Here is a 23,900-nt window from a genome sequence, read left to right as displayed (position 1 = left end):
TACCAAAATCAGTTCACAAAATTAGCTGCTGTCTGCATTTCTTTGCATGGAACGTTTTACAGTTATATTTCCACGCTCACACACAAACGCACTCTCCAAAAGGTTCCTAAAAGGTCCATTAGCCTCATGTAAATAATGTTTTCCTGCAGGTGTTATGTTGTCCCATAAAGATGTCCCATAAATATAATAAATGCCTACTTAAAATGTCAGAGTCTTGGTTATACACGTTGAGATAAGATACTTTTTCTCATTGGGTTTGTATAAATTCAGGATTCCTTTCTGCTCTGTCTGGTCGCTATAGTGGAATGTGTCAGTCATTAAGGAGGGAGAAAGCAACATACAGATCATCTTATGGGCTGGTCAAACTGTATTTACACATCATTTGTAAATCATTTGTAGATATTAACTGCAGCTACAACATTTCAGACCCACTGGAGGTATTTTAAGTATTTGTATACATTTTTCAATTTAAAGAATAAACTTTTATCAAGTAAGCTGAATTAGGATATCATTTAGATTACCCACTAAATATCACTTTCAAGCTATTTTACTCTCTTTTTTTCTTGTTATTGAGATATTCAGGCTTTGTATGAAAATGACTTGGATTAAACCATACATTTCAGTTTTTTAAATTGAAACACTCACAAGCATCGTTAATATTTGTTATGGACCCAGTCCATGACTAAATACCCTCCCTCTATGTCAAAATGAAGCTCTGGGTTGGTATAAAGGATAAATAATTTAAGATGGTTTAATCAAACCTTAATATATTTATGGAATTATATTTTTTTGAATTAAAAATAAGCAGATTAGGGGCAGAATTACTTTTTGTTATACAGAAGGAGGAAACAACTTTTTGTTTAACATTGTGATGGGAAAAACAAACCTCTGAACCAGAGACAGGATTGTATTGTATTGTGCATGTAGCAGAACACACCTTTATGACCCACACTGTAACATTTATGTACTATTTGAATCCTGTAAAAAAAAGAAAAAATCACTCCTGCATGGGAATGCTCAAATATGGTATCAGGGTGTTAAAAAATGAAAAAAAGACCTCTATATTGTATCATATATGTCAGAGCCCGTTACCCCTGTACTGTCTCCTCCCCGTTGTGTCTTGAAATCAAATATCAAGCAAATCCGATTAGATTCTGAAAATAGCCTACACCCGGAAGATCAGGATTTTTGTTCTTGAAAATCATTCAAAAATTATAACCACACTCAAATCTTGGTGGTAAATTTTAAACTTTTCTACACACAGTAATAATCTCATCAATTAACAGAGATTTGTAATGCTTTATATGCCAACGCTAATCGTCACTGCAGGCAAACACAGAATGTTTTAATACTATTTTATTTTCTTGATTAAAGATTTACAGAATATTTCTAAACTTAGCTCATTGTGAGAGGCATTTGCATTTTTTTTTAACCCTAAACCACTGGCCGAAATGTCAAACTTGGTTCTGGTTCTAAGACACAAAATCACTCTAATATAAAACAAATATTCAAAACAAAAACACGTGTGCAGTCTCAGTCAGTTTGACCAGACAGGGCAATCCATTGAGTGTACAAAACGCTGCCAACACCTTGAGTTGGGAGAGACACTTGTCCAAGTCATGTGAGCATCCCTCCACAGGACATGCTGTTCATGCTCCAGGGCTGGCAGTAGTAGTGCAGGTAGGGGTGGTAGGCCTGGTGGTACAGCGGCACAGTCATTGGGATGTGTACTCCATTCGCCTGCTGGTACTGCTTGAGGTTGTCCCTCACCAGCACTTTTACTGCGACTGTCTTTGGTGAGCCATACGCCACCAGCTCGGCCGCCGTCTGGCGCCGTTTGGTTTTATACCTCCGGTTCTGAAACCAGATCTTCACCTGGGTCTCTGTGAGTTTCAGAGCTTCCGCCAGATCGGCTCGTTCAGGACCCGAGAGATACCGCTGCACGTTGAACCGGCGTTCGAGCTCGTAGACCTGTGTGTGAGAGAAGGCGGCCCTGGAGCGCTTCTTCGTTGAGGGCCTGCACCGCTGCTCATCGGACGAACAGCTGACCGTCTCACCGCTGTGGTGACACCCCTCCTCCTCCGCCTCCTCCTCCTCTTTTTGCTGTTTATCCCGCTCCACAGTGTGTGGCTGCTGGTCTGCAGCGCCTAGGAAAGACAAAGGAGATGACATCAGTGTCCAAAGCATAACGCCGTATGATACTGGCGGAGAGGTCACTTCAACAAGGTGCTGATGTTGGCCAAAATCAGGCTTTACTCTCTCGCTTATCTCTTTGACGCCGTGAGAAAATCTGCAGATATAATGGAATAAATACGGCTTTTAGATTAAACAAAATCCTCAGATACAATATTTTGGTGCCATGCTTCTGTTTTAAGCCGTGTCCCGACAAGGTAAACACAATTCAGCTATTAAATTGAATAACATATGGTTCTATAGAGATCTTTGGATCTATTCAAATACTTTTTTGGGGGGAAAGGTGAATAAATGTAACCACTGTAAATGCTGCTGGAAACAACCCATCATGCAATTTGTCAAACCCAAATGTTATCTCAAAAAGATGGCGAGACGAATTCATCCTGTTTCCAAATCAGGATTTTATTTTTTTTTTTCTTCCTGAATTTCGTGACTTTATCATTCTAATCTGAATGGAAACAAACGAAATTCTCAATTTATTGTCATATTTGTCTTTAGAATTCACTCACTCACACCTCACTGCCGATTGGAATAAAACTGCTCACCTCTGAGCTCAGTCTCCTTTCCTGCGGCCTCCTCTCTGTGGGTATCAGATCGAAGGTTTCCAACAGACAGACTGAGATCAGCAGGAAGTCTCTCCGGGTGGATGCAGTTCTCATCCGCGTCTTGATGAGACAGATTGGGGACTCTCGTTGCGTGCCCGGTGCAGATGTTGCGCTTTGGTGCACAGAGCTCTTCTGTGAACCTGGTCCCGAGCTTCTCTCGGGCATCACGTCCTGTGAGGATGTCTTTGATGGAGAAGGACGAAAAACTTAATGTCATGATTAAAATAAGCGCACGGATATTTCCTCACGCTCGCATACGAGTTGTGTGGAGGCATCAAGAGATCAGCCACATGAAAGCAGAAGTCCTTACTGAGTCCTTACTTTTCTCCGCTCGCTTTAGTTGCTCTAATTTGATTGTGGTGATCTAAGTCCGGTCTGCTGAACAGCCTACACCAGGAGCTGTCAAGTCTTTTACAATATTCTCAGCAGCAGCGTCAGTTAACCTTCGATAGGCTGTTTTCTCTGCCTGGTCCCTCCTCCGCACCGCCCAGATCCATGCTGGTTTCGGCGCTATCATGAGGACAACGGACACTCATTTTGAAGACGATGTATTTCACTTTTGTGACGTGTGATTTGTAGTAGTTTATTGCGTGACAAAGGCAAGGAATAGAACACGCTCCATATGGCTAAATGTGCCAGATCCTGTTTAATAAGGAGATTATTGGACACTTGCTCATTTCAATCACTTTGAATATTGAACACGAGTCAGACACTCAGAGTGGATATTATCAACTTTTTTTTACAAAGTGGGTCTGTTTAAGCCACTGTTAGTTTTAAAAAAGTATATTTATATGTAAACTTTACTAAGAAAATCTGGTGCGTAAAGTTCGCTAAGCATGCGTAAAATGCAGCAAAGGCTTTCGCATGTGGGAAAGCTTCCCCAATACAGCAGCCTATGAACTTTCATGTTAGCTTCCACTCAATTCTGCTGTACTCTGAAAAGTCCATTATAATTTAAAATGGCTAAATTTGCTTCAATCCATTATCCAGTATCCAGTATCTTCACCATTGTGAAGTAATTGTTCTGTACCGTGCACACAATTGTGAATATTTTAAATCAAAAAGCTGTGACGTTTTAAATTTACCAGTCTGATCTTTTGGAGACTAAGATGTTTATAAAGTGTGAAAACAAAACCCAAGACAGAAATGTCACAGAATATCTGATTTACCATAAAGAGATGACTCCCTGCCTTGTCGCTCAAACAGGTGAGTAGCGCCGCCATGTGGTCACAATGCACCTGTTTACAACATGGAGAGGCTTCGAAAAAGAAAAAATGGCAACTCTAGGCATTACCCCCCCTCTCTCTCTCCCACGCACACGTGCGCGCAAACGTTACACAATCAGCAGACCTACTCTTCGTCGAGGAGACGCGATGACAGATGCAGTGATCTGCCTCCTCCGTGTTGTTTTGTTTTCTTCCTCTGATTAAACAGAGAAATCTTTCTGCTTTTTGGCCACAGAAAGCAAATTGGCATCAGAGTGTCACAACATGTCTGGATGGGGAAACCTCTGGTTCGTTCAGCCCATGAGATGTCGTCCCCACATTTTCTAAATGTTACGTTTTAATTCAGCAAAGCATGTTAGAATGTAACTCTTTACTTCGTAACATTCTTGCTGTAATAAATGGTGTGGTTGATTTCAAGCCATTTATTCACTAACGCATAACAAGCAAAAGTCCTGCCTGTGTCCGAATGCACTCATATCGTCAGCCTCCGTATATACTGTATGTATGTGTATATGTGTGCATAAGTATGTATATACATGTGTGTGTGTGTGTGTGTGTGTGTGTGTGTGTATATATATATATATATATATATATATATATACTCACATATATTTATATGTTGGCTTCCACACCGTCTTTGAGGTTTTTACAATCTGTAGAACACCAGCATCCACGTTTATTAAAATGTTACCAGACGCTTCATAACATTTTATTTTTTTATTAAATAATGTAATAATAGCCGAGGAGAGCCTTTACTTTGGCGTCTCCACGCACTTTTCCTTCTCCATATTTGGGCCCTGCTTCCTTTGTGAGCCCCTTGAGTGGTTGCCATTGGAGACTTTGTTTTGGGGAAACTCCACGCCTAGCGCGGCGATGATCCGAGCTGCTATCTTTGGAAGCACAAGATAGCGATCACAGCGCCTGTCAGAGCAGCCATGGCCAGGCCGCGTCCTCAGGCATCGCCGTCCTGTCGCCAGCTCTATTTACACGAGTGACTCTGCAGCACTTAGAGCTGACACCAGGTATGTCCTACCGGCAGTGCAGTAGCCAGGGGAAGTGGCCAGTGAGGCTATCAGAGGAGACAAACACTCTGTTTACGTTCCCATTCATCTCCATTAATAGTGTCTGCGTATTCGACCGTGCATAGGTGTTTGCTTAAGTCCATCTCCGATTGACGGCGTGTGTGCCCTCGAGTGTAAGTGAGTGAAAATGTGGGTAATTTTTATGGTAGTATACCAATTATAAACGTACCGATTCATTAAAACGTAATTATTATTTTTAATATGCATTTAAAGTCGTATTTTGAATGTAAATATACATTTTGGACTTATTTCATGTCATGCCTCAAGGAGATTTTTATCAACAATATTTATCATCCGACGTTCTGTGAGTTTATTCGCTCTGTGGGTTCCCGAGGATGTTGGTTGTCTGGTTAATGTCCATCTCTGAATCCTGACCGGACATTAGCTCGCCTCTAAATTCTCTCTGTTTCTGGTTTTTGTCTCAGACCAAAGTCTAACACAAGCGTTCTCACAGGAAAAAAATGTGTGTTAAGAAAAGATTTTAGACGATGAGAAAGTACGCAGAATAAGTTCAACTCAACATGAATTTATTTGAGTTTCCCATCCTGATTGATATGAATTGTGAAATGAAATAACACCTGCTTAAAGCAAAATCACAAACGTATATGAGGCATAGAAGCGTACATTTCTACATAAATGTATTGGCTACTCAGTCGTTTCAAACACACACACACACACACACACACACACACACACACACACACACACACACACACACACACACACGCATACACACGCATAGGCTACAGATGCACACACACAAAGTACAGAACAACAGTCATGTGTGTCATGTTTGTTGTATCATTTACTTTCATCATCAGAGAGAATTGTCGTCATTGTAACTTGAGGCCGTTTTAATCAGTTCAGCCTATCGTTCATCTCATTTACTTTTAGAGTAAAACAAAGTCTGCTGGACAAAAATAAATCACACTGGTACAAAGGGAAAAAAACGTAATACTTAATAATATTGCATTATCTAGCCACTGTGGTCCATTTTGTTATTTCTTGCAATTCATTTTAGAGGTCTAATTGAATGTATGGGCCTTTTAGGCCAACATGGATTTATCATGGGTTATTTATACGCATAGAAACTTGTTGGTATGGAAATGTACATAAAACGAGTCTTTATTTTTGCCACACATAGGCCACATCGCACAGTTTTTGCTATTTTTGCTATAACATTTAATCCAACAATCACATGTATCCAAATGCAGGTTTAAATGTTAAAAATGCGCATATCGTTTGTATCTCAGTCGATGGGTTCCTCGGCCTGCCTTCAGTTACAGCCAACTGGCCTATATTTCTTGTGTTTCAGAGTTTGGAATTGTGCTTTTGTTGCATTAGTTGATCAAGTTTACATGCTTGAGTTCATTCAGCCATCCCAGAGAAGTCTCTCCCGGCTCTTAATGTGCGTAAAGACTTGCGCTACCATGCCCGGATGCCCTGCAGAGTTCCCTGGCAGGGTGTGACGAGTGCTCCTTGGGGCGCATGGCTTTGCGTCTGTGCGCCGAAGTTTCCCAAATTCATGTTCATAAAAGCATTAGCAGGAGTGTTGTTGGGCGGCAGAGCAGGTAAACTAGAATACGTACAAGAGTAAGTGTTAGTATACACCGAGTTGTTGTAGCTGTAGGCTGGATAGCCATTATAGCTGTACGGGTTCGGAGCTCCCACTGTGTAAGAAGCGTTATAGTTCTGAGATCCAGTCAGACAAGGCCGCCCGTCCCGGACCAGCACCGGCACAGCCACCCTCCTCGGCGGCTGTGGGTGGTGGTGGTGGTGATGGTGATGACCTGCCATCTCCAGACTCTTGTCCTGCCGCTGCCTCTTGCATTTGTACCTCCTGTTCTGAAACCAGATCTTGACCTGCGTGGAGGTGAGTTTCAGCGAGCTGGCCAAGTGCTCTCTCTCCGGGGCGGACAGGTAACGCTGCTGCTTGAAACGCCGCTCCAGCTCGAACACCTGAGCCTGGGAGAAGAGGACGCGGGGTTTCCTTCTGGTCCTCTGCTGCTTGGTGGCGGGCTTCTCTGAGTCTGGGTCCTCACTCTCACCCAGCAGCGGACCGCAGCTCTCTGCGTGGGGGTGAAACGTTTAAATGTCAATCAGAGTTTAACAAGACGAGTTAATTACTCATGTATATTATTATCCAACTCTCTATGATTTCTCAATCTAATCACTCTGATATATACATATATTAATTTATTAAAAGAATAAAAACTTTCTTAAAATGTAAAAAAGAAAAGTAGCAATTTTGAAAATATATGACCTATAATTTGCATTATTTCCTCACAATATTGAGCTTAGAATATTAATTTAAATATTAATTTAAAATAGTAACGTGTAGGCCTACATGGATTGGACATTTCTTTACCAGTCTTTTTGCAAGTTGGCCTTTTCACTTGGAAATAAATAAAAACGTAATTTCAAAGAGGACCTAAATGAAAGAGTGAAAATAATTTCTCAATTAATTCGTGAACAAATATGATATTTAGATCTTGGAAAGAAGGTAAATACATTTTATTGTAAGATTTCTGCCGATTTCTGTGACTGTTTAATGCACATTAATTAGGCAACATCTAGAATTTGTTGTTTATGGGTTTATTTGTTAAGAATACGAATCACTTCAGATGCAAACAACATTTAAATGGCTTCAAGCTTCATACAGCGACTAAGTAACCTGCAGCAAATCAGCAGCATGCAACAATTGGCGCCCATCGTGCAATGTTTCTAAAGGCCTATACTGTATATTTACAAAAAATAAGCAATTCAATGCAATACATTTTTTATTTAAATTACATTTTATACTATTAGTAAATCTCATTCCAGCTTTAGCAGTTGATCGTGTATTCACTCATTTGGTGAATTTAGCGATCGTTTTTACGTCATTTTTACAGTAATCAACAAATGATAACTTGTCAGTTCGCGGTAATTATTTCTCCAGATTTATATTACAGCCGGTTTAAAAAATTAAATCTTGGCCTTATGTTTTTTTCGCAAGATAGGCAAATATTTCTGCTAATGAACGTATGAATCTCCTCTGTAATTTCTGTCCATGCTAATATTTATACAATTACTTATAACAACGAAAGGTGTCATCATCGTCATCCTCGCTCAGTTTTGGATGAACATCATTGTACTCACTGCTATCTTGCTCCTCCTGCTCGGTCTCCAGCCGGATGTCTGCAGAGTGGTTCTGCGCCGGGTTGCCGAACATCTCCCCCGGCAGACCGGACTCTGCCAGCCGGTCCTGAGCCGCGAGTGTATTCAGGTACGACATCCTCTCCTCGCCCTCCGAGAGACCGGAGCTAAGGGGACTTGGACTATCCCTACCGGCCAACATGCAGGAGGGCGGTGAGTGAGAGCGGAACGGCTTATTTGGGAAAGCTCCCGGCTGTGACAGCGCACCGGAGAGACCGAAGCAGGAGATAAACTGGAGCTGGTGCTCGTGAGATTGTTGCTGCAACTCTAACTTCAGAATGTCCTTCACGGAGAAAGGCGTGGTGGAAGAAGTTATGAGCGGGCTGGGGAGCATTATTACCACCAACAGAGCGATGATGGATAACAGATAGTCAACAGGCACAAAATTGGACCAATTTGTCTCCGAACGGCGCGTAAAAGAAGCAAATACCCCGTGCGTTGGCGTGAAGAATGGCCGCACACTGCTTGTTTTTCATGCAGACGGAGGAAGACTGGTTTTCTTTCAGCTGTGACATCCCTCTCCTCTGGCTGTGTGTGTCTATGACTGGAGGGCTGAGAGAGAAAGAGAGAGGTCGATCCTGTTTGGTCGGCTGAATTCAGTTATCTAGAGAAAGAGCTGGGTCAGCCAAGATGCTGTCCTCTCCCTTTCAGTGACGTCCTGAAGCGGGGGAGGGACCGATCAGCCTCTCTCTCTGTCGGTGTGTGTGTGTGTGTGTGTGTGTGTGTGTGTGTGTGTGTGTGTAATAATATCACAATCGATTCCCCTCTCAGACTGTTTAAGGTGTTAAAGGTAAGGCATTTTTTATTATATACTGTTTTTTCCTCAGCAGAAAACAGAAAAAAACGAAAAGGCAGCACGAAAGCCTTTTTAATTTTGTGTAATTTTAACGTTTAAACGGCAAAATCCCTTTGTTAAGTAGCCTAATTGTTTGAGTTTGTCCGGTAAACTTTAGTGTCATTTATGTATCCCCTTGTCTCTGTTGAATGGTCCCACGACATCACAGTTCTTCCCATCATCACTACGGTTCTTTTAAGATTAGGCATATCTTCGTTTCCTGTCTCGGCAATCCACGGATAAGATAATATGCCGCAACTGTGGGAAATTAGATAAAATTGGCAGCCGAAGGAGACATGAAGGAAATAAATAGTGCTTCATTTATTTCGCCTTAATTTTAGACAGTTGTAGGGTTCTTTTCCACTAACATTTGGCCACGATGCTTTCCCTTGACCTTAGGTCAGTATTTCTGGTAACAAGTCCTGCATGGGTAAAACGTTTATTGAGACATTTTCCTCAATTGATTTGATTAATTTCATGTGCGGCAACGAGTAAAGGTTAGTAAAATGTTGTAGGCCTATTATTCAATATATTGTTTAAACATGTCTTTGAATAGGATAATAATAACAATAATCATAATAATAACAACAATAATTTCACCTGCTTTAAAAAGTTATACGTTTAGTTTCACAAATGTTCTTTAATTTGGGCGTATAACTCGAGTCCCGGATTCATGTGAGCAGTATTCCCAACACGTTTTGTCATATTTAATAAATCATTAATAGATCAAGAAAATATGGGAAATTGCTCTTTACGAATTGTACCTGTGTGTCAAAGGGCAAACGCGCTGTAACGGGACACCTCTCTGCTGGTCGCCTATCTGTGGCCAAGTGCAGGCGCCAGGCTCTGAAGGCCCATTGCTCCTAAACCGTGTGGAAAGAAAAGGAGGGCTTGCCGACATAATCTCATCCGCTCACCATCAACAAGGCGCTGTTTAGATTAGGGAAGCTTCTTCCCCTCTTCTGGAGATCTATGTCTTTTTAAAAAGCTCCGTTTAAGTGGCGAAGCAGGGTGAAGGCATTTGGTCTGTGGAGAAACTAGGCGTTAGTGTACTGAAGGTTTTAGCTAAGGGCCTGCTCCAAATGTCCTCCCGCTAAAAGAAAAAGAGAGAAAGGGAGATTTTTGAATGGTCAGTTGAGATAGCGCCCTATACTTGAGCAACGTTATATTTGAAGATTCCGTTATATAGACAACGCTGATCATTTTCACAATGTCGAAGGGGATTTCCGCGCGTTTTATGAGGAATTTACGAGGACTTAAGTGGAATGTATTGGCTCGTAAAATATTTAAAAAGGCTGTAAATCTGTTCAATTTGTTTCCCAAATATTTACCCAGTCCTGTTTATTGGGTGCAATGATTCAAAGAGACAACAGACCAAACACTGGAGTCCGTGTTCTTTGCACATAGAGGACGACAAAAAGAGAGTTTAGTTGCACATAATTCAAAGACTGAGATGGTTTAATAGGAAGGGGAACACGTCTCAAACTATTACGCTTTTAAGAGACTAATAAGAGAAAAAAGTCGCTGCAGCCTTATTCATGTCAAATCAACGCGTCACGGGTGAGAGACGCCTGACACTGAGCTTAATGGCTTCAATTAGCGTTTCAACCCTAAACATGCACGCACGTGCACACAGCCTCGCGAGTCCCCATCTGACCACCATCATCAGTGGTCTTCGCGTGCCACCGGCAGCCCGAAAGTGGCCAAGCAGAGAAGCGTGTTTACTGAGCGGAAGAGTCTGTTTCCTGCCTGTAACAAAACCCAGACTCTCAGAGAGTGTCGAGGAGCTGCTCGGGTGCTGAATGCGACCCTCCAATACATCATCTTCATTTCAGAAATCATCGCGATAAGCTGGGCAAGGCCAGGCTCACAGCAGAGGTCAGCCCGGATGTACTGCAGAGCAATGGACACATGTGTTGGACTCAAAACAAAAGAGAACAATAAACCCTGAATAAAATGAAATCTACATTCCACTCTAGCGGGCTCATTTCAATCATTTCTTCACAATTCACTTTCATGGTGGGTTCTTTAAAAGTCAATGGCTTGCCAGGCAATGCTGAACATGTTTCGTCCTGTTCCCCCACTCATCTCTCCATATCACTGGCAGGCTAACCGGTTGAAGCGGTGTCTTCTCTGCAGAGTGGCAGGTGTATAGTCTTATCAGTGGTTGCAGGCCCGCAACACCGATGCACGTGGCGATGTGTAGGGTTGAATGTTCTCTGAAGACCGCCGATCCTTGAACACAGAATGGAAGTTTGGTGACTCGGTAATGACTGCAATTATCTTTCCCCTGTGGTCGCTGCTTCTGTAAAGCCGACAGGCGATTGCTATCTGATGGTTTTAGCGCGGTGGTAACTCTGCTTAAGGAAAGCATCAACACCTCCAGTGTCTGTGGGTGCACTGTACAGGCCTTGTGTAGTGTGTGTTTGTGTGTGTGTGTGTAAGAAGATGTGTGTTATGGCTTGACAGAGTTTTGCAGAGGAGCACTTAACATCTTTCTACAAAGGAGCTATGGTTGTTTACAGCTGTCATATAGCAGCCTGGATGTGTGATGCGGAACTGAAGTATGACTATCCATTTGTCTTACAGTAAGCCAATAACAAGGATTGATTCTTACATTTGGAAAGTAGATTAGCTCAAGTGCGTCCGCAAGATCTGTCTTGCATGTTGCGCTTGAAGGGGTGATCTAATAGGGTGTGATTGCTTTTTCGCCCAGCATTTTGCATTAGGAGAGCATGTTGCAATATGGGAGGCATGAAGCCACAAACATTCGAGGACCGTGACAATGTAGAAGAAAGCAAAATGACATGCAGAGTTTACGTGCCTCATAATGCCTCGCCTTTATCATTTTATTTCATGGTCATCTGTAAGAATGGCAAAGGACCAAACTGTTGTGTGTCAGTAATGGCTCAGCTCTCCTGGGCTCCGGAAGGTGAGTCTTATCAGCAGCACATGTGATGGTGTCAGTAGCCAGGACCCAGACTGCGCTATTGTGCCCCTGCCTGGGTCCGTGTGACGGATGACAGCGCCTTCTCTCTGGAGGAAATGAGGAGGCCAGAGGCGAGCCTGGGGCCAGATTTTTAGCAAAACCCTGTTCTCGCCCACTTACCTTCGGCTCCGAAAGTGCCAAATATTCCACAAATTGCGGCCGGGGCCTAAGGTGCTATAGCTGACTTGCATGTTACAACAGTCCTTCGGGGCTCATTGTGTTAACCGGGTTAGGAAAAAAAGATTCCCTAATTAGATTGTTTGTTTGAAAGACTGTGAGAGGGTGATGTGTTTGAGAACCGAAGTCCTGTTCTGTGTGTCACAGGTCTAACTTGGAGACCATGAAAGGAGGAAGTGAGGTCAGGCCAGTCTGGGTCCCCTGCCCTTTGCCCTCCCCTGGGTCTCATAAATTAGCCTGCTGTAATTCTCTCCCAGACGGCCTTGCCCCAGCAGGTGTGTGTTTGTATATATGAGCGCTAACAGGGGGATGTGAGTGCTGTAATGTCTGTGATCTACGGTGTTGGGAATGGAGGAAACATGGAACCGAAATATGCTTATCCTCTCTGCTTTCACACAGTCCATGTAGATAAAGACACTGCGGGGAGGCGGGGTTAACTCAATAGGATATGTGAGCCTTGAATTTTTCCCTTTAGCTGCTTCTGTCCTATTCGGCATTGGAAAATATATCCAAAATATCAAAAGGTTGAATCAAGTTCAGCTTTTACTTCTCTGATTAGCTCAGGCAGTAATGGCTCTCTTGGGAAAGACGATGTTGCCGTTGAATAAAAAGCATGCGTGCAGTTTGGCTTCAAATGGTAAACATCCATGAAAAGAAATGCTACTGTCTCTGCAACCATGGGGGTATCTTTATCAAAGTGACAGTTTGTTTTGGCAAAGCTCAGACTACTTATTAATAAAGTTCAATTTTGTAAATAATTACTGTATAAAACAACAAGCGATGCAGTGTCAGTCTCTGTGAATGGGAGAATTAAATCCCCGATGACGATCTCCCCATGTGGATTAATAAAATATCACATCTTTAGAGGTCATTATAGACATAGTCCGGGGTTTTTTGTGTGTCACCAATCAGTTTTGTGGCTTTATGCAGACAGAAAATAAGCACCGAGGGTTAAAACATGAAGACATGAGTCTTCCACTTCCTGTCTTTGTTTCTTTGCATGCATATTTGTGTAAAGCTGAGGTCTGAGAGCCTGAGTTTGCCAAAAGACAACATCAATCAATTAGAATAGCACACTGTAGACCTTGTGTTTGCGGTTCCACCCAGCCTCATAGGGTAAAGGCCATATCAGTGAAACGCAGTGAGTGACAAGAATATTAGCAGACCTTTTGTAGACATTATCATACTAGTCAAACATGATGATCAAAGTAAAATCTTAAATCAAATATGTGATGTGTTTGTTTAAAAAAGTTTTACATGAATAAATGTATTATTATTATTTATTTAAAGGAACGACATTTTGGGAAATATGGCGACTGTTAGATGAGAAGATTGATATTCTCGTGTTTGTATAACACATATAAGGCTACCTGAACATGCCAGTAGACGATTAGGAAATGGTATCTATCTTCTCTTCCAACTCAAGGCAAGAAGGTTGAACTATTCCTTTATTCTGTGTGAGCAGCACATGTAGTGACATTGTCAGGATTTCTCCCAGAAGACCATCTCAGAAGGTGTATGTATTCTCAGCGAGTCTAAACAAAAATGAAACCGCTGTACTTATTCCTTCATGTAATTTGCATTGGAAACAATGTGGTTGCGACTGTGACATTCATGTAGTTGCACTTGTGAAAAGTGAATAGCCAAGGGTGTCATGCTGCTGGGATCTTTGAGAATTTGCACTTTACAGCGCCATTATTGTATTATTTGGAAAATGTTTTTAAAACGTAATTAGAACACACTAATCCAAGTGTAAACGTCTGCATGCACTAGGAAAAAGAAAGCACAGTTTATGTCATGATATCAAATAAGGCACACAAAGCCATGTACACACAAATACACTAGTCGGAATGTAGTCAGACGCACAGAGCACTGATGTCTGTTATTGCATGCATGCTCCATCAGTCACTGGACTACACAGGGAGCAACAGGGAGGTCCTGTGCTCCTTGTTGTTGCTGTGTCTAGTCCCTTGTTAGAGAATTGATGACACTGTCTTTGGAAAACAAACAAGGCGGGGAGCTAAAAAGGTGGTCACTCACCACAGCTCTCTGACCCAGAGACACAGAGGCCATCGCAACATGCGAGCAGCGCTGCAGCGCCCCCCTTGGAATGTGCTGCAGTGTGTGTGTGTGTGTGTGTGTGTGTGTGTGTGTGCGCACACGCTCCTGCTTGTGTTTCAGTGATACCGTAGCTGGAATGCGTCTGTCTTGTGCCTGAATGTGTGCCTTTGTGTGTTTTAGTGTCAGCGTCCCACAGCAACAATAACCTGCGTGCAAAATGAAAACACTGTGATAAAAGGAACCTTGTTGGCACCTTTTTTTTGTGTGTGTGTGTGTGTGTGTGTGTGTGTGTGTGTGTGTGTGTGTGTGTGTGTGTGTGTGTGTGTGTGTCATATTTGCATTTCATTGCTAGATGCCAAAATAAATGTTCCACATCTCAATGTCAAATGCAGAGAAGGGGCCTGTAAATGTTTGGCTGACTAACTCATTGATGTGGATGTGACATGCTCCCCCTGTGGGCACTGTCGTGCCAGAGGCTGCTCCTGTCACTCCGTGCTCTGACTCACACTTCACATCACAGCCCAGACCGTGGTCCCAGGGCCTCCCCGGTACGAACACACCTAACCCTGCACTGGGCCCCCGAGCCTTGTTCTGGGAGCTCAAATCCCATAATTGCAGGCCTGACAGTGATAGCTATAACATACGAGACACCCTCACCTGGTCGGAAAGAATGAAAACATCTACTGTCAAAGTGAAGCGAGCAGATGAGTGGGGGTGCTACCAGGTATGGGGGAAAGTGAGTAACATCTGGGACAAACAGGAGGGGGAAATAGTAGCTCAGTGTTCTGTGATAACTGGTATGAGGATTAATTAAACTACTTTTCTACTGTGTGCTCAAAACTAAGCCATTATTAAGGACAATCTTTGGGTTACATTGTGAAAACATACATCTGGCCAGTGTATATCCTCTAAAAGCATTACCTTTTTGTTAGCTTGCTTTAATTTATCAGGAAGATAACTACATGTATTTAATAAAGCCTCAGAGTATCAGGATCAAGATCAGTTTATTAACAACAGCAGAATTACAAGCCAAATAGATGTTCCTAATTTCTAATTTATAGTGTCTTACTGAGCTATAAAGCACTGATTTGTAATAAAGTAAGTAAGTCATTTATTTTACAAAGCGTCATGCACCAAAAGTTACCCAGTTTTGAGACACTACAAACAAAACAAACAATCAATTACATAATAACAGTACAATAATAAATATTATACACCCCCATGTATGGTAAATAAAGTCAAACAGTGTTGAAGCAAATTTGAACAAAAGGCATCGCAGCTATACACATTACCAAGGAACAACCAAAGAACTAGTAGTGAGCAGCAATTAATTAAAGATGTCTTAGCCATTGATGTAGCCAAAGCAGTACTCCTTTTATGCCCATTTGGGCACAATGGAAGAAGATGTAAACAACACAATGTCATATTATCTCTTGTAACAGCACAAACATTTTCTTATTTACACATCCAGCATAGACGGAACAACACAAGCTCTACTTTTCTGTTGTATTGTCTGCTCACCTGATGACTGCTAGTCCAATGTTTTCTCTCTTTTCTTTGCTCTGCTGGTCTCCACAAACTACTGAGAAAAACATATCTGCCTCTTTAGCCACTACATGCTCAACCGTGTTCACTGGCTAGTCGCAACTGTAACTTTGTCTTCACATTGAGACTTAACCAAAACAGTAAAAACTCGGGCCACACAACAATGAGCTGAAACACGCCAAAACACAGCTGATGAACTGCAGAGTTGATGATAATTCTCAGTGCATTTGTCACTTTGAGTGACCTGTTTCACAATACAAGTAACATTTGACCCATTGTTAGCATAGGCCTATGCATATTGATTTGTGCAGCTACACAAACTTGGTTGGACCATGCAACCGCCTATTTATTGACAGTGTAAGAGCGAGCATTGTATCAACAGTAAAATGACTTGCTAAACAGAATAACCCCGCCGAGTGTGATATTACCAAGTGTATTACTCTAGTGGCTTATTATTACTAAATGATGAACAAGTAAGCAGCATTTTAATGTTGAAGCTGGTGGAAGTGGAGCTAATTTTACTACATTGTGTTCGGTTCAGTAGACTGTGTCAGTTTATAACAGTGCATCAATGCATGTTTTATTTCAATATCCCTTATTAGGACATGGTACTGTCTTACTGTGTTGCACCATCGCTGGAGTTTACGAACGAGGTCAAACAATGCACCAGCCCCCACTTCACCAGGCAGGAATATTAGAAGACTGCACTGAGGCCTCAAAATGGGCTGAGTGCGGCCTCCAGTATAGCCAAGAAACGTTTCAACAGAGTCCTGATCCTGGGAGAGCAGAGAGCGGGAGTGGCCCTCATTTATCAACCACTTCAGCTCCTGCAGACGGCTGCGGGGAGAGCACTGTGGAGCCGGCGTGTTTACACCATAGCTCAGGCGAGGCCCTCAGGACAGAACAGATGAAAATGCTCGCACATACTCATTTACACATCCTTACATGCACTTACTCACTGCGTGTGGAGCCCAAGCGTAATAGCTGTCCCTTCAGTTAGGGTTCAAATAGACATCTGTAATTTGATGTAAGACCTTGCTTTCTGCAACAGGGCTGGCACAGTTTAGCAGATATCTTGTGACTCATTTTTATCTGGACATGTTTTATTTGACACATTGCTGTACAGAAAAGAAAAGAAAAAAAACTCATGCCAGCAGTAGTTGAGGTTGTGGTCAGCTCAATCAATGAGGCTGTTGCACCACCTTGTGGCAATTTTACATGTTTGCAGCGAGATCCTGAACCACCCACTTTCAAGCTTACACGTTTGGTGTGATATGTGTCAGTCATGGTACAGCGGTATTCATTGGTCAACGGCACCCGAGTGCGTGTTTTCTTCAACTTTGACTTGACCGGGAACCGTGCTGGGATTGGCTTGGCAGATACATCTAGATTTCTATTGGTAAATCCTCTCACGCCCACTTCGCGTCCCACTGAAGCCAAGTTGAAGGTGAAAGCCGTCTTATCATCCTATGCTTTGCTCCCGTTAGCTGTCCCGGTGAGAGCTTGTTGCTTTTTGTCGCCACAATCTTCACTAAAATACACAACAACAACAACAACAACAACAGCCATGTCGGTGTTTTGTGAGGTCCCACAAGCAGCCCCTGTAGCTGTCTTCAAGCTGTCGCAGGATTTCAATAACGACCAATTTCCCAAGAAGGTGAACCTCGGAGTGGGAGGTAAGTTGTCCACAGTAAGTTTAGACCCAGGACGATTCTGTGCACTGTATCGGAAATCCTAATTTCATCCATATCCATGTCTTTATGAGGGTTGCCAGGAAATTTGATAGCAGATGACAAACTATCCCCCCCCCCCCCCCATACAGTATTTAGACAGGTAATGATGCCACCATACATTTTGAACACATTGTTTTTATTTCTCTGACAGCATAGACGTATGGACGTGGTGTGCTGTCTGTCAATACAGTATTCAGTCTTTCGTCACAGAATCTGACGGATTGTTGACAATGTGTTCTTGTTATGTAATAGTGTGGCACAAAGAGTGGACTCATCTCTGTCCCTGTCCTCTCTGGTTTCCTCACTTTCTCCCTCCTGCTGCAGCTCTGCACAATACCCTCTCACTCTGCGGACTAAGGACTCGATTGGATTACTGTTCCCTCGTGCAGCAGCAACAAAAAGCAAGCCAGTTGCGGGAGTTCTTTGGCTTTAGTACTGCGTCTCTCCTAAAGCAAGCAAATGGCACATTTCAATCCCCCAGTATAGGCTACAACCGTTCTCAGGGTTAATCTTATTAAAAGTAGTAATCCCTGCTGCTTATCGTTGCAAAGGAGCAGTGTGAGAAACCTTGCTTAGCTCTGTCATGTCAGTGTATTCATGGCACCGCCGCGCATGACGAAGCTGCCTGAGTCCCATGATTAGTACAGGAGGCTGAGGCCTTATAATCCTCTTCTCTCTGCAGGACACACAGCTAGGCAGCTGGGAAATGTAGGCAACACAATGTTTAGTACATAAAATGTCATGAGTAGGCCTGAAACAAATCGATTGACAGGAAATACATCAACTATTTTGACAATGCACTAGCCTCATCGCTTCAGTATTTGTTCAAGACATGATGATAGAAGTAGCAATTGCAAGGATTTGCTGCTTTTCTTATCTCACTTGATTAACTGAATATCTTCTGAGTTTTTGAAGACGTCACATGGGGCTTCAGAAACTTGTGATTTACATTTTTCACGATTTGAAATGTTCTAATGCAAAGGATCATGCATTTAATGCCGGTGGAGGAAAAAAAAACGTAGATGATAATAAGCCTGAAACTTACTTAGTGAGTTGCAAAGCAAGTTGATGGTCTCTGTTCTGAAGATAAAAAGGCTGTTGTATACTTTAGTCCTTATCAGGTGGTGACCTGGAGTTCAGTTGGCTACAGTCAACAGAGAAATGAAAGTGCATGCCTGTTACTCTATCCAAGTGGTGTTTCCAGGAGCAGTGGGACATTTCTGTTATTGTTACCCAGGAAGAGTGTCCTTACCCATCTTAAACTCATACTTGGTGCTGTCTGAAATGTAATCATTAAGCAATACATCAAGGCCTCACACTTTCCTCCATTTTATTGTACAATATTTCCTTAAATGTTTCCTTAAATTATTCCTTGCAGCCTACAGGACAGATGAGGGCCAGCCATGGGTTTTGCCAGTGGTTAAAAAGGTTGAAAAAATCATTGTGCATGATGACAGCCTAAACCATGAGTACCTGCCCATCCTGGGCCTGCCTGACTTCAGATCCTCGGCTTCTAAGATCGCACTGGGGGATGACAGTCCTGCCATCCAGGAGAACAGGGTATGTGTAGGACTTTTTTTTTCTCCATTTTTAATCTCTTTACATTCAAACCATTTGAACCGTCTGTTTCTGTCCCTGCCAGGTGGGGGCTGTCCAATGTCTGGGTGGTACAGGTGCTTTGAAGATGGGCGCAGAATTTCTCTGTCGTTTCTACAATGGAAGCAAAAACACCAAAACACCCATCTATGTGTCCGCACCTACCTGGGGTATGTCCACTCATACACACAAACCAACAGTGTAGTACTATAGAGCGGAGATGAACACAGAGATTAGCTCCTCACTCATGGACTTTGACCTGTTTACCCTTTACAGAGACTTTCTATCGACTCAATATAGATAATAGACTCAAGATGTGGAGTTTTCTATTCGTGATCTTGCTTAAGTATCAGTTCCTATGTGAGCCACATTAATAAAACAAAGTTTAGCTTTGCATTTTGAGGAAATATAAACAATAAAGTGAGAAATCTAGTATCAGAGTTTTTTCTTACTGTTTGTTTCAGAAAATCACAATGCTGTATTCGCCAACGCTGGCTTTGAGGATGTCCGTCCATACAAGTACTGGGACGCAGAGAACAGGGGCCTCGATTTGGCTGGTTTCCTTGGAGACCTGGAGGTAAGCAGTGTGTGGGACTCGCGTACCACTTCATTTTGGTCATCGGTCATTTTCATTGGGAGTTTACTGTACTTCTTCTGCTCTCTGTTGCCCACAGAGTTGTCCAGAGCACTCTGTCTTTGTCCTGCATGCATGTGCCCACAATCCAACTGGCACAGACCCCGCACCAGAGCAATGGATGCAGATTGCAGAAGTTATGATGGTATTATCCACGTACATGCACACACAAATACAAGCCGGCACGTGCCTGGCCGTGCTGTTGTCTAAGCTATCACCACTAACACAAGTGTCCGTTGAAACAGTCACATTGTTTTGCATGCTGAATGTTTATCATAGTATGACGATTGTCTGTTACTCTTCTCTTCTTTTCTAGAGGAGGAAGCTGTTTGTGTTCTTTGACTCTGCCTATCAGGGATTCGCCTCGGGCAATCTGGATAAAGATGCCTGGGCGATCCGCTACTTTGTCTCCATGGGCTTTGAAATGTTCTGTGCCCAGTCGTTCTCCAAGAACTTTGGCCTCTACAGTGAGTGACGCCTGGGTGCATTAAGTTGTAGATCAATAGCTTGCAAGAGAGTAATTAAAGAGTGACATTCTTTGTCCTGTTCCTAATCTTAATGACAGTCCTGAGCGCTTTATATGGCAACATTTAATACTAGAATAAAGGATAAGCTCCCAATTGAGATTGCTGCAATCTTTGTCCACGCTCGTCTTATTTTTCAAACACGACAAATATGTGTATGACCACCAGCATATAGCTAAAAAGTACAGTAAATGTGTCAGTGTCGCCACCTACAGTTTAAAGAAGGTAACAGCTACAATATTGTTTAATGTTTGACATGTGTTTGTCCCGTCAGATGAGCGTGTGGGCAACCTGACCATTGTGGCTCATGATGCAGACAACCTGAAGCGAGTTCTGTCCCAGATGGAGAAGATTGTCAGGACCACTTGGTCCAACCCACCGTCTCAGGGAGCTCGCATTGTTGCCATCACTCTCAATTCACCTGAGCTCTTTACTGAATGGTCAGCACAGACTATCCCTATAAAGAGAACACTCAAAGCACTGTACGATGTATACAGGCATAAAGATAATATATATATATTTTTTTAATGTAGAGTTCGTTTCTGTTTCTTTGTCTTAAGGAAGGACAATGTGAAGACCATGGCTGACAGGGTTTTGTTGATGAGGGCTCAGCTGAAAGCGAAGCTTCGAGCTCTGGGGACACCGGGAACCTGGGACCACATCACAGAGCAGATTGGCATGTTCAGCTTCACAGGCCTCAACCGTGAGTACAAACATATACACTACGCCAACGTTTTCTAATGTTTCTATAACTTTTAGAGATGCCCCGTCCAGGTTTTTTTTTGACAGATTGCTGAGCGTCGATGAGCCATTCCGGCTGATACAAATCGTTTTTGTCATTTTGTTTTGTTATAACTGTTTCACCACCGTCCCAAAAAATCATTTCAACCACTCTGAAGTCAGTGTAAACTGTCAGAAATGCCTTTACTTTGTTTTTGTCGTCCATGGCGGTCATTTGCATAAAAACACACAATTAAAATGATTAGGAAATAATAACGTATATTTTGTTGATAAATGAATAATAAATAATTTAGTTTCTTGCCCCAAACTACCTTTCATTTCATTTGAACACATCATGGTAAACTTATAAAATGAATCAATGTCTAATACTCATTTTTCCTGAATAGAGCCTGAACGCATCATCATAACTGAACGTATTGCTCACAGTGTAGCATTATCAGAGATGTGCGACTAGGAAGCATTAATGACGACATCTTGATCGCTTATTTTTCATTGAATATCGGCCAATAACTAAATACAACGTTATGTTACACTACGATGGTTGTTTAATTAATCTGCTGTTCACACGCGTGTCGAACCGCGAGGGGGGATCCATATGAATCACAAATCAACTACAGTCCGTTACACCACTGTTTCCCTTTGATACAAACAAATATCTTCACACGATCTGTAAAGTATAACATTGATAATCACTGAATAGTTAAATCTGCTTTTGCCGTATTTCCTGCAGCCAAACAAGTGGAGTATATGGTGAAGGAGAGACACGTCTACCTAATGGCCAGTGGTCGCATCAACATGTGCGGTTTGACCAGCAAGAACATAGACTACGTGGCTGAGTCCATCCATGAGGCCATCACCAAGGTCCAGTAGAAGACTACACTACCCACAGTTCTCGGTTCTTCCTCCTGCCCGGCCGTGAGCCACCTGATTCCAGGCAAAGTGTTTGTATCCAGTAGATTTGCCGGAGAAAACATAAACTCTTATTTGCACAAACATCTGTCAGCTCGCTGGCCTCGTTTCCCCTTCCTTTCAGTGTTTATGCTAAGCTAAGCTAAACACTTCTTAGATCTATTTCTATCTGAACGCACAAATGGGAATTATTGCTTCCAGTAATTGTTAATAATTTGTCCCTGTTTTCATCGTGTGGGTCTCCCGTTTATAGTGTGTACTTTGTGTGACATCACAGATGTCCTACATGTAGTGTCCTTTTTGAGTAAGTGTCATCACCAGGACCTTTGCGTGCGTCAGTACATCTGTGACTGTGTTTCTTACGCCAGCAGTGCTGACTCAGCTTTCTAAAAATGTTTATTGTCATACTGTTATGATTCATCCATTCCAAGTGTTAGAAACACATTTCCAATTGTATTAAACGTGCAGCAATTGGCCCGTGTGATTAACGGCTGTTAAGAGCACTGACCAAACGGGCTCTATGAGTAAGTATTTACCTCCTCTATCATGAGAGAAGTAGCAGTATTATGTGTACTGCTGTTTGCAATGTGAACAAGAGATGAGTGTTCTCAGGAAGATATTTTTAACTTGAACTATGGAATTTATAAATGATACTGTCTGAGTGTTTTTAGTTCTAGTTTGTGTTAAGTGAGCACAGAACTATTCTAACACGTGTCGTGACTCCAGAGTAATCTCTGTTTTCACAGCTGAGTGCTTTTATGTTTCTGGTTGCGTCGGACACCTGCCGAATTAATGCTGAGTTGGCACACTGATTGTCTGTTCGTAGCACTAGTGCACTATTATGTAAGACCGTGGTGTCAGTGGCAGGTTGCTATCCTATCACTGTGCACAGTACACCAATAAATCAGTCATAATGTTATGCAAATGAACCCAATGTGATGATTAACTCCTCTATTAAAGAACTATGGATAGCATGTTTGTGGTGGTGTCACATATGTTGGAAGTGATTTGATGATAAGGTTAAAACTGCCTTTACAAGCCCCTGTACAAGTCATTTGAAGTGAATGACTGTAGCAAAATATAATACAGTGTACACACTTTATAGTAGTTTGGATTTGGCAAAGTGACAGAGACAAAACAAAATAGACAAGAATAATAGAATTAGTTCAGTCAATTTATTAATAATTGAATAAAACCTTGTGTATAACATATGGTCTGTCTCTTTATATCTTTGGGTAACTTATATAATCATCTACATTTTACATTACAAAATTAAAGTTTGCTTTTTTTAATCGCAAACAAACTGTATATCAATCCTCACAAATATAAATCTGTGTTAACCAATAAACTGCAAAATCTTTCAAAACATTCAGCTGAGAGACTTTACGATTCACACAAATTCTCGTGCGCCGCGTCGGTTGTCAGATCAAAAGACTTCCCTTTGGATGTTCTGTGCACATAGAGGGGTCAATGCGAATGGCTTAGCAGTCATATTGCCTTCGTCTTTCATATCTTTCTCCCTCTGCTCTGTTGGGCAATGTACCTGCCAAGATTTCACAACGCAGAGCAGCTTAGTCCAACCTGAGCTGCAGCTACCACTCCCTTTTTAAAAAGGATCGAATTTCTCGAACAATTGCTGAATTCTCTCCTTCAATAAGCTGCATCCTATAGCCTCCTCCATGAAAACTGCAGCCTTGTTTCAGTATTTATTGCACTTATCGCTTTTTCTCAACTCAAGCAACTCAAACTTTAGATTCATTTTAAAACCTGAAGTCACTTCAGATTTCAGTAAGTCGCTCACTGCACCTTTGTGAAGAGACGTTACCGCAGAGCGTCCTATTCATGCATTCTTTTA

General features: G+C 42.2%; 3 protein-coding genes across 3 annotated transcripts; 1 reads left to right on the top strand and 2 right to left on the bottom strand.

Moving 5' to 3' along the window:
• Window positions 1-197: 197 nt before the first annotated feature.
• On the bottom strand, window positions 198-3,163 carry nkx3.3 (NK3 homeobox 3). Its single transcript, XM_079169452.1, has 2 exons — window positions 2,739-3,163; window positions 198-2,147 (listed from the first exon to the last, which is right to left on the bottom strand). The coding sequence occupies exons 1-2, from the start codon at window positions 3,013-3,015 to the stop codon at window positions 1,618-1,620; spliced, it is 807 nt and encodes a 268-aa protein (XP_079025578.1). The 5' UTR covers window positions 3,016-3,163; the 3' UTR covers window positions 198-1,617.
• Window positions 3,164-5,650: 2,487 nt separating this feature from the next.
• nkx2.3 (NK2 homeobox 3) lies at window positions 5,651-8,835 on the bottom strand. Its single transcript, XM_079169301.1, has 2 exons — window positions 8,245-8,835; window positions 5,651-7,175 (listed from the first exon to the last, which is right to left on the bottom strand). Exons 1-2 carry the CDS (start codon window positions 8,633-8,635, stop codon window positions 6,532-6,534), a joined length of 1,035 nt encoding a protein of 344 aa, XP_079025427.1. The 5' UTR covers window positions 8,636-8,835; the 3' UTR covers window positions 5,651-6,531.
• Window positions 8,836-17,397: 8,562 nt separating this feature from the next.
• got1 (glutamic-oxaloacetic transaminase 1, soluble) lies at window positions 17,398-23,131 on the top strand. Its single transcript, XM_079168989.1, has 9 exons — window positions 17,398-17,584; window positions 19,020-19,201; window positions 19,284-19,407; window positions 19,702-19,814; window positions 19,912-20,016; window positions 20,188-20,338; window positions 20,670-20,835; window positions 20,956-21,098; window positions 21,867-23,131. The coding sequence occupies exons 1-9, from the start codon at window positions 17,476-17,478 to the stop codon at window positions 22,004-22,006; spliced, it is 1,233 nt and encodes a 410-aa protein (XP_079025115.1). The 5' UTR covers window positions 17,398-17,475; the 3' UTR covers window positions 22,007-23,131.
• Window positions 23,132-23,900: the final 769 nt, after the last annotated feature.

This window comes from Pholis gunnellus (assembly GCF_910591455.1).
Source record: "Pholis gunnellus genome assembly, chromosome: 11".
Classification (NCBI taxonomy): domain Eukaryota; kingdom Metazoa; phylum Chordata; class Actinopteri; order Perciformes; family Pholidae; genus Pholis; species Pholis gunnellus.
Note: the sequence above shows the minus strand (reverse complement) of the source record. Positions and strands in the feature narration are given on the sequence as shown.